The sequence below is a fragment of the Medicago truncatula genome, chromosome 6 (genome assembly GCF_003473485.1).
Source record: "Medicago truncatula cultivar Jemalong A17 chromosome 6, MtrunA17r5.0-ANR, whole genome shotgun sequence".
In the NCBI taxonomy this organism is placed as follows: domain Eukaryota; kingdom Viridiplantae; phylum Streptophyta; class Magnoliopsida; order Fabales; family Fabaceae; genus Medicago; species Medicago truncatula.
Window position 1 is genome coordinate 11062312 of NC_053047.1, and position 11555 is coordinate 11073866.

Sequence of the window (11555 nt, forward strand, 5' to 3'; positions counted from 1 at the left end):
GAAAATATATAGTGTAAAAGATTCAAAGCACCAGATGTGGTAAGAAAAAACAATCCAACGAGAAAAGCTTCACAAAAACTAACAACAAAAACCATAACACCATGGTACAAAATACTAAGGCCAAAAATAAAAAATACACATGTTGTCCTTCAAAAAAGAATAAAAAATAATATACACGTTGAGCTCTCACATTAGACAGCACCCTAAAAGTATGATATTGTATTTTTCATTTAAAACATTAATTTTTAAAGTATATTACTCCTAAAAGTATGATTAGGTTTTCCGTAAATATATTTGAGAGTACGTATAAAATGATAAACGTGAACTAGTACATCTAAGACACTAAAGTGCTTAATACAGAGAAAAAACTTTAAGTCCATAAAAAAATATTAAATTAATTTAAGATTTCCTAACAATAAATCACAAATATTGGTCAAATAATAAGAACTAGCTAGAATGACCATAATTATATTCTTAATATGGCTAATTTGACCAAACTAAATTTTTTATTTAAACTCTTGTGTTTTTCTTATTAAGGGTTTAGGGTTTAGGAAGACTGAAGATGAATACAAAACTGAAAAATGTTTGAACATTGAACCTAGCTTGTCACTTTGTGAGTGAGCGTGGTTAGTTATGATGCTGTTGGGAGAGTACACATGTGACTTAACTATGTCATCATGAATAGATATAGCATGATAGCCTATTTGTATTCCAAAGAGAAATAGCATATGATAGCCTAGCCTACTATGTGAGATGAATCAATTAATTAGTGAAGATAATTTATTGAAAGTTCATCATACAATGTGTATGGATAATTAAATAGATCTAAATGTTAAAATTACTTATATATCACATGTCTCATTTCTACATGTTAATGCAGTCGAAAACGAAGGCTAGCGAACGTTAAATCTATATTAAAAAGAAATAAGTTTGCAAGCAACAAATTTATAAAAATAAATTTTAAAATCTATCGTAAATTAAGAATACTCTTTAAAATATTATTAAATAAATAAAAGTTGTTTCTCTGGTTATAACTAAAGTGTTTAAATATTAAGGAAATCTTAATGGATCGAAAATTCAAAACGAAAAATAAAATAGAAATTATTAACAATGATTTTATTTTTTGTCTGTATCCTATTGATTATAATTCACTTTTTTTTTTTGTGAATATCGAACTCCGATCTTACTTATAACAATGCATGTTCCTACAAACTGAGATTTTAACAAATGTTTAACTTGTAATTTGAAGAAAAAATTTCATTTTATCATGCACCAAATTTTTTTTTTTGGACAAAAGGATGCACTTGTTAATAGGACATTTATTATTATATGCTTTCGGCTGCATCATCAGCACATGCGTGATGCGTCAACCTTTGCGGCTATTATTCTTTCTGTCCCTTCCAGTTTCATGCATCGCTTCCTCAAGTTTTAAATTAAAGTGTGGAACAAGCCATTTCAAATGGAATCTTAATTAACATTTCTTATAAATATCATTCATGTATATACTTTATTAGTTTAAAGAGCATGCATCTTTGATGTTGTACTAAGTTACAATTATTATCAATTTTAAGATGCAAACAAGTATCTTAAAAATATTGTTAATTGAATGAATCCAAAGAAGAAAAAAAACTTATCTATAAACCAAATATTAGTATACAATATTTTAAGCAAAAGTTTTTTCTGAGGGTTTATGCAAAAGTTATCATTCTTTATTACTTTAATAATTTTCATAGGACACTTGTTAGCTAGCATTTATTTTAGAAAGTTAGCTAGCATTTATATAAACTTGTTAAATTCATATATTATTTTATGGAGAAATGATATTTGTACAACCATTTTTATACAACTTTTATATAACTTTATCTCTCATACTCATATTATCTTCCTATTCTCTCTCTTTCTTTTTCTCTCTCCATTGTTTTTGACCAATGAAAAGAGAGTACAACAAGATTGTTCCAAAAGTTGTAGCAAAAAAGTTGTTCAAATATCATTACTCTATTTTATACCATCTTCGTTGTTATAGTTTAGTGATTAGTTGACCATTAACTGATTAATGCTCATAAAATTGCACTTCATTCCTAACACATAGTACTCTCTCTATTAATGCTTATAAGTTTGTGAACCATTCTTTATGTCATGTCATTTGATTTTAACATTCAGAATCAAGATATCACTCTTTACGTATAAGATCTCCTTCGCACGAGATAGCCATTAGCAAGACTACTTTAGATTGAAATTATCATGAGTAAGTTTGAATTTTCTTATCATTCTTCCGACCTTTCTTAGCATCTTTCTTGTGCCAGCATTCATCAACATAATGTTCAAATTTCTCACAATTATAGTACTATACCTTTTTTTTATAAAAAATTATCTTAATATGGTTTTTGCTAGATAGTCCCCCTCTGATCTTCTTCCATCAACATCGACTCATACTTACTTATGAGAGATTAAATATTCAGTTGCTTCAATTTCTCCAATAAATCTCTTGCCTCTTTTCAAAGTGATGAGTATCTACATTCAGCTGAATATAGAACTGTCTTGCAATCTTTCTTTTTTGAACCTATGGATTGTTCTTTGCATTGAATTTGCTACCAACTCTTCATAGCCATCCTGAACAACCTCGAGCACTTCTCGAGCTCCAAATAGAGACTTAACCAGTGCGCTCCAACCATTAATAAATATATTTATTTGTATGTAATTATATACCTCAATACTTTTTGTATGAGTTTGATGTTTAAATTGTGGATTGCTTCTTGGTTTGTATGAGTTTGATGTTTAGATCGTGGATTGCTTTTTGGTTCTCTTCACATGATTATAACATAAGAAAATTGCTTTTTCCACATAAGAAGTTGCATAAAAACTCCAACGGTTGTTAACTATAGTCGGCTAGGTAAAAGCGTCATTTCCATGTGTTTTTGTTAACAACTTTATATGAGAAAAGCATGATTTATAGAATGAGCTTTGATCAATAAAAATTATTTCAGCCGTAACTTTTCATATGAATTTATTATTATTTATTACTTAAATTTACAAAAAAAAAAAAAATAGATATTAAATAACTTGCATCATAAATACAACAACAAAACATCATCCTACTAAAAATGAAATCGGTTACATAGATCAGACTACATCATAATGTTTTTTAAATAGTTACTCAAAAAAATCATAAATAGTTATTATAAATCAATCAATCAAATCAACAAAATTAGCATTTCATTTTAGGTTATTAATAAATCCACTTTTTTACGGTATTAATAAAATCTTACGAACTAAGCATGCATCTCAATAAACATTTTGAAATTTGTTTTGGATAAGATAAACAAGTTGCGATTGAGTGATGTAAAACAACGTACAACAAATTCTCCAATATGATTTATTTCTTAATATTACTATACTTTTAAGATATAGTAATACTTTATATGACTACCACTAAAATTTATAAATGACCTATTAGAACAACAAAATACTGATAGGTCTAATGCAAGTGACTGGTGCGCAATGTGTAATACTCTTATAAACTACGGAGTACTAATAGTTCTACCGATTATGAGTCCTACTCATACAAAAAAATCTACCCAGTTGAGCCTGATTAATAAACTTAATCAGCTCAATAGAATAAGCTACATAAATAATGCTAATATCTCCAAATAGAACCCTATAATACATTCTCATTTATCAGACGTGGAGCTTCTGTATACTTGTGCTTTGCCATTGCTACATCTCAATCACACAAGGATTTAATTAGCTTTTAAGATTGGAATATATATCTTGAGGATATATAATTGAGGCTCACAATTGTTCCTAAGATGATTTAGGAACGGAACCATTTCCATTTGTGTATCCTATCTGTAACTCGGAGAACTCGGTTTCAAAGAAAGCGTGATGGAGAGCCCTTACACACTCCTCTGCCTCACTATCATTTACAACCAATGAGATATTCACCTGGCGAAAACAAAACAGAAAATAAAGAATACATGACAATGAAAAGTGTTGAAAAATGTTGAAAAGTGAATAAAGGAGTTTCACATACAATATTCATGATGAGTATACAGTATATTAAGTGGATACCTTGGATGCACCTTGAGAGATCATTTGAACAGTGACACCAAGGGTTCGAAGGACACGGAATGCCTGTAATAGAATGTTAATCAGTTGTTTTCTTACATTTTAAACGTAGATTGATTGCAGAAGAACTTAATCTTGGATGTGAAGATGAACAAACATGTTCAAGAAAAACAGATTATTCAAGCTGTGGATTTTATTTCAAGATCAACGGTGCCCCAAGGGATCCATGGCAAACAAATGACATTCCCCACATGGAGAAAAAGGTAGAGATAAAAAGGCCCGGATAATTATGATGCTATGAAAAAGCAATTAAATCAATAAAAAAAGTAAGGATCGGAATTAAATTTATATAAGAGATTGTAATGCAGAACCTTCTCCAAAATTAATGATGATTGCTGAACATTTCCAATGAGAGAGATGATGGATCTATTTTGTAAGAGATTCACCACAGCAATTTTCTCTAGTTCTTCAACAACATGGTCAAGTTCCTGCTAAACAACAAAGGAAGCCATACAATTAGATTTATGCCGTGGTTGGTGAACAAAAAAATAATATTGCGAATAACACCTTATCAAGCAGGCATTTGTCTACGTAAGCTCATCAGGGAGATTTTAACTCCTCAACAAACGGATCAAAGATATAGAAATTCCTTACACTTGCCTGCTGTATTAGTTCTCTGCTCCATAGCTTTGATGGATCCAACGTCAAGGAAACACTGACTTCACTTGTAGCAACAACATCGACTGATATGCCTAAATCTTCGAAGATCGAAAACACCTGTTGTATACATGTAAAAGTATGAAAACCGGAACTCATTCAACGACAACAATGATAGGTCTGACAGGCACCAACTCTCACCTTAGCAAGAAAACCATACTGACCAAGCATGCGAGTGCTCACTATATCCAACATGGTCACATTACGTTTCAAAACGATGCTTGTTAATACTGCCTGCAGATTGTAAACAGAAAACTTTAATACTGTCCAGTCTTGCTTAACATAATAAGTTACTTTTTATTGCAAAACAAAATTCTACAAACCTTGCTCATATCTCTTTCCTTGGTGATGAGAGTGCCTGGAGCATTAGGGTTGTAGGAATTTTTAACCCGGACTGGAATATCACCTTCTCTAGCAGGTCTCATAGACTGCGGATGCAGAACCTGTGCATCAGAGAATAAACAATTTAGGCTAACCATAAATAAGATAATTCTGATAACCCAAGGTGCAAGTATATCCATTAGATGCATAACAGTCATGCTCCTGAACAACAGCATTAAAGGTGATAATAAGAGATAACACCCCTTATTGTGGCCTCACTCACCGATAAATTAGATAAATAACAGAAATTTTGATATAAAATTAACAGAAGAAAAAATCTTATATTACTTGGAGAGCTTATGCTGTAGCCCAAAATAATGTCTTTTTCTCAATAACTGCATACCAAGAGTTACAGATGGCATTTTTAACAGTGTCCAATTATGATCAAAGATCATAATTCAACAACTGTCATGGGATGAAGCATCTAGCCCCATGCAATTCCAAAACTAGTATCTCCAGTAAATATACATTTGAAATTCATATCTATGGTTTACATAACTCTTCGATTAGTTTTGGGTTGTAAAGTTTGGAAGTGTAAGTTCTTTTTTTTAAGAGCTTCTATTATTTTAATTGCCTATCCAATGTGCAGAATTCACCATTTCCTATTTTAACCCTTTTTAGAACAATGTTTTCTTGCTTCTAGTGTTTCATTTTTACATCAAGAAATCTGTGCAGTACTCCTCCATCGTTTTTCACTGCAACCAGTCTGCCCTGGAATATGAATTTTGAGGGTCTCCCTTCAATATTATTTTATTGGTTGGTCTCCGGTACCAAGTAAAAATAATTTCATATTGTTATTGTACACAAGTTTTACCATTTTGTTTCTACTCTCTAATCTTAGCCAACATGATCCCTTAAGGAAGTGGCTTCTTAACACTAACTTCTTAACACTATTAACAGCACAGATATATAAGCAGAACTAGTTTCACAAATCTGTGTGTCCAGAAGTTTCTAGCGTGGTGTCACTCATTCAAATTAATTCAAATGCACAGCTTCACAATATTTTCTTGAATATTCACGTTACTTGTTGTCTACTTATGTTCAAGTGTAGGTTCAAAACAATATAATTCGCTTGCTTTTAGATTGTCTGAAACTACTTTAAGAATAACTTGTTTGGAGAACGTTGAATTCACTTTCAACTTGGAATAACTTCTTCTGGTATATTGAATGACATTGGTAACAATATGGATTCAGAGAATTTCTCAATGTATTTTATGTGGTTCTCTATTGTGAGGAAATGGATTTATTGAACCCCGTAGTTTTATAATTGTACTTTTTCCTCAATAATAAGCTTTTTCCTTCTATTGAGAAAATCACAGTATCTATGAAGACTGAAGTAACATCAAAAAAGCAAGTTTCAAGGCAAAAAAAATCCAAGAGTGCAAGCTAGAATTAGAATCTAAGAGAATTGTTCAAACCATGACCATAAGAGATACTGTGGGGCACTTTGTCATAAGAGCTAGAAGTGGATCAGGGAATGTAATAATACCTGAGCACCAAAGTAAGCAAGCTCGGCAGCCTCATCAAATGTCAAAAAGGGGACAGGTTCGGCTTTCGGGTATATATTTGGATCACAAGTTAAGACACCGTCGACATCCTTCCATACCTGTGTATGTGATTGAAATTAATTGTTTTCTTTCCTGTCGCTATTTTGAAATGCAAAACTGTGTTATTATGTACAAACCTGGATCTCAGGTAACCCTAATGCTTTCCCAATTGTCGTAGCTGTCAAATCACTGCCACCTCTACCTAGTGTTGTTACTGCACATGACTTTCTCGCCTTTAAGAAAAAAGACAAGTCCCATTTTTTGTCAGAAAATTATCATGATAGTTACACAAAATGCTGAAGTAAAATAAAAGAAATGTTAGGAAAGCATGATAGCACAATTACCTTTCCAAGGAAGCCAGTAACAATTGCAATTGCAGGATCAGCAAGCCAATCGCCATGCAATCTCTTTGCAACAGCCGGATAAGTTGCTTCTAAAATATCCGCATTTGTGAAGTCATCAGTTGTTATAAAACCAATCTCGAATGCGTCGTACTGCCAGACCAATAAATTAACAACAAACTATGATCAGCCACAACAAATCAAAACCTGATGACTTTAGTCAGAGTTGGGCAACATGATTAGCGAAAAAAATACTAACAATCTTTTCGTTACAGTATGTCTTAGATTTAAATTTAAATAAACAACTAGGTCCAAAAAAAAAAGATAAATAAACAACAAGAACACGTACTTGGCGGGCCTTGACACCCAATTTATTAAGATATGCAGCAAAGATCCTAGTGGACATGCACTCTCCAAAAGAAACTAGATAGTCTTGAGTTCGTTTAGTTAGCTCTTTCATCATTGCTATCCCATTCAAAAGTTGCTCCAGTGCTTCCAGATGTTCTGGAAATATTTTGACGTGCATAAACCAAGTTAACAACAAAAATGAGTACAAACATATGAAAATTACAGTGCAACCATATTGATAGTAAAGAAGGTCCAAAATTGATAAAACAAAACGAAAAACATGCAGCAATTTGATAAGGTTACAATTACAATAAAAAACTGACTGTATGCTTTTTCTTGTTCATGGGTGCTATATATAATCTAGCTGCTGATGTAGGTTAAAGAAAACTCAAGGAAGGGTGAAATTCTTCATGGAAACTTATGCGTTTACAATTTAGCTGCAGCTGCAGGTTATAAAAAAAAAAAAAAATTGACCATAAAAAGTCATACTAGCTTGACATATTAGATGCCAAACAATCATATTCAAAAGACCAGACAAACTCCTCAATTCAAAAATTTCTGGGTAAAATGATGACTCCATTGTTGATATCATAATTTTAAATACAAAACAAACTACAAATTCAACTTGTAAAGTGAGGTATGTCTCTATCATATATGAACGCTTTTTCAGGTCATATCTCATCGAATTTAGGACTCTCAACACAGACCCCTCACATCTAAAACTAGACATCTGGAGCGTAACCTAGTGACTCGATAACAGATGACCCAACGGATCATAGATAAACTATATTACCATTTTAAAATTTGGGTTGGTCTAATTTAACCCTACAAAACCAGTTTGTGAGATTAGCGATATCTCCCACTAATAAACACATGTTCAGACCATATCTCATCCATCGAGACTCACAAGAAAATTAAAGAAGTGGAGACAGATAACAAATAAGCAAGTATGTGTTTTGAACAACAAAAAAATCAAATATGTTTTCAGCAGCCATAAGCCTACAAGTATTGCTGCACACAATAGAACATATCAGGTGATATGATTTGAGAACATTTTAACCTATAAACAAATACTCAAATCATGCAATCTAATAATCAAATGATCTATTTTGTGAACAAAAGAAATAACTCACTTTCAATAATAGATCTGTCCACTCCAAGTTGATCCACAGTTCTGAAATGAAGGTAAAAACATAACATCAACAGAAAATATTATAACTTTTTTTTAATAAAAAAAGGAAGTGAACTTCATTGTTTTTCTTCCATAAATTTTTGTCAAAATAAATAAATAAAAGGAACTCACTGCTCTTACCTGAGATGCAGGTCTTTGATAAAGCTAAGCTCTTCAATGCCACAGACATTAGTAACACCGCAACTCACAGCTTTTTCTCCAGCCTAATAACAAACAAAACCAACATAATTTCTTTGAGAAGAGTTCATCAACATCATAAACATAGAAACCAATAGCAAAACAAATTACTAACAAAAGTAGTATTTGTTATGGATCAGTATTGTCAAATAGCAGAGCATATATACCATAGCAGAATTTGAATAAATTTCTGGTTCTACGATACACTATTTTGTATAAATTGTTGTCCAATTAGCAGTTATAGTGGCACTATAGCACAGTATAGCAGTAGAATTTGAACAAATCGCAATTTTTTGCAATCTGCAATTGACAACACTGTTTGTTTAGGATACATTTGGTCTTGGACTGCTTATTTACCGTGTATGTGGATTTATCTAACAGCTTAACCACTTGTGTAAGTGTTTGTGAGAGCTTATGAAAACAACTTAGTTACAACTTTTTTACGTGTGTTTGGTTCTGCGGTGACAAAAAATTGATTTTGAATTAACTGATTTTGTAAAATTTCTTTTAGTTAGAAGTGAGTTGAATGAGAAAAATGTTTATGTTTAAATTCATTTACATAAAAAAGGAGTTGAACAATAAACTTTAGCGTTAAAATCACATTTTGAGTCAAAAGCTACAAATCCTAACTTCAAGTTAGAATCGAATTTAGAGGCAAAATAAATTCCAATTTATGTCACTCAAACACATCAAAATCAATTTTATATGTATGAAATCACTTCTGTCTCTCCCTACCTTGAAACCAAACACACACTATGCAGATTTCTATTTCATTATAACTGAACACTTGTATCATAAACGCTTATCCAATAAACGTTTAATTAAATTATTCATTCAACGCAATCATAGATATCATCAATAACTACTTTCTATTAGTAAAGAAAATAATAATCTACAATGCACTCACAATGACACCATAATAACACTTGTAGTAATTAAAAAAAATGGAAGTGATTGAATTTAGTCACATATGTCAATGTTGTGGAAGTCTCGAAAGCTAACACCTATCGGACACCAAATGTGCCTTCAATATGAAGTGCCAGTACTACATATATAATAATTTGGCTTTAATGCAGTTTTAGTCCCCTATTTTGGCCAAACCACGATTTTGGTTCCCCATTTCATAAATTATGACCATTTAATCTGACGATGTGACAATAAATTAGATGATCTAACATAAAAAAAAAAGTGCCTATTTAACTTGAGTCTTGATCAAGCACGCAGAGTCAAAAAGAAGATCAATTGAAATGATACAAGAGGTTGAGAGTGAACAATTTATTGCCACATCATCAAATTAGATAGTCAAAATCATGAATTGATCAAAATTTCTCAAATGAGAGACCAAAATTACGCAATTAAGAATTGACGACCAAAATTGCAATTTGGTCAAAATAGAAAAACCAAAATTGCATTTGAGCCTAATAATTTATACCAACTTCTATTTTCAATGTCAACGATACATTTAGTTACATTCAAGCACATAGACATCAATAATAATGTTAAAAATATTGAAGTGATTACTTTCAATGCGAATGACACGTATCTGACACTAAACACGTCTTCGATCATAAGTATCAGTATAACATTAAAAGTAAACAAAATAATAAGTATATTCCCTCAAAAAAAAAAAATAATAAGTATATACCAGCAAAAGCTTGTTAGTAGTTTTTCCCATAGCAGAAAGAACTACAATAGGCCTCTCCTCCGGAAAACTCATAACCAATCCAGCAACTTCCATCATCCTCTCCGCCGACGCAACCGACGAACCACCAAATTTCATCACACATGTATAACTCCTCTTTATCCCTCCTTCATCTCCTTCTTCCTCAACCACACTCCTCCCATTCTCAATCACGTGCTTCTCCAACACATTGCACGTGACCTTCACCGCCGCTTTTTTCGGAAATTCGTAACCGAATAAATTTGTCGTTCTCTGCTGTTGCTGCCACGTGGCGAGTGGTGGAAGAAGAAGGTTGGGTTTGACATTATTATAATAACAACGAAATTGTAACAAGTTTGTTGCTGCCATGAATGGAATATGAAGAAACTGTGAAAAAACTGAATCTAACTGTTTTGTTCTTGTTTGTTTCTTCTGAAGCTCGATCTGTGGAAATGAAGAGAAATTAATTAGTGATGAAAAAGAATGTGATTAAGAGAAAATAAAATTGATTAGAAGAGTAATTAATTAACTAACCTGAGAAGAAGGAGCTTCAGAAGAAAGAAGGAGAGAAATGAAAGAGAGAGTTGTTGTGATTTGAGAAGAAGGAAGGAGACGCGGCGGCGGCACACTTCTAAAACGTGTTTTTATGTGTTGTAACTCTTGTGTTGTATGTACTTCAATTATTACACATTTTTCTGTTTTAAAATCTTTTAAATCTCAGTTGGTAAGGACAATGCATACTATATGCAAGATTCGAAAAATCTTGTCCACCACAACAACAAAAAAAAACTTAAGTATCCAGATACACCTATCGATCGTTTGTTACAAGTAAAAATTTATATTTTAGACTAAATTCATAATTTAAGGAATGAATCTAATTTTTTTTTTTTTGAACAAGCTAAAATAAGATATGATATAAACCAAGATGAATTACCCGGCACAAGGTGTGCAAGAGGCAAAACACCAAAAGTATTTATAAAGTCAAGGTGTCCTCAAAAGAGGACCGCCACCAAAGAAAATAAATTACAAGTGGACACCCGTGCACAAAGGTGGATGTTTCCACCAAATCATGATAGCTAAAGCTAAAGGTTGCATGTTGAGATTTCAACCATAAGAAAGAGTGCATT

The 11555-nt window shown here is 32.0% G+C and overlaps 1 protein-coding gene across 1 annotated transcript; it reads right to left on the reverse strand.

Moving 5' to 3' along the window:
* Positions 1-3340: 3340 nt before the first annotated feature.
* LOC25495901 (aspartokinase 2, chloroplastic) lies at positions 3341-11117 on the reverse strand. The gene is made up of 14 exons (XM_013596158.3): positions 10963-11117; positions 10414-10872; positions 8712-8794; positions 8533-8573; positions 7401-7555; positions 7055-7204; positions 6848-6943; positions 6653-6769; positions 5106-5225; positions 4924-5016; positions 4726-4842; positions 4437-4553; positions 4069-4131; positions 3341-3942 (listed from the first exon to the last, which is right to left on the reverse strand). The coding sequence occupies exons 2-14, from the start codon at positions 10795-10797 to the stop codon at positions 3802-3804; spliced, it is 1677 nt and encodes a 558-aa protein (XP_013451612.1). The 5' UTR covers positions 10798-10872; positions 10963-11117; the 3' UTR covers positions 3341-3801.
* Positions 11118-11555: the final 438 nt, after the last annotated feature.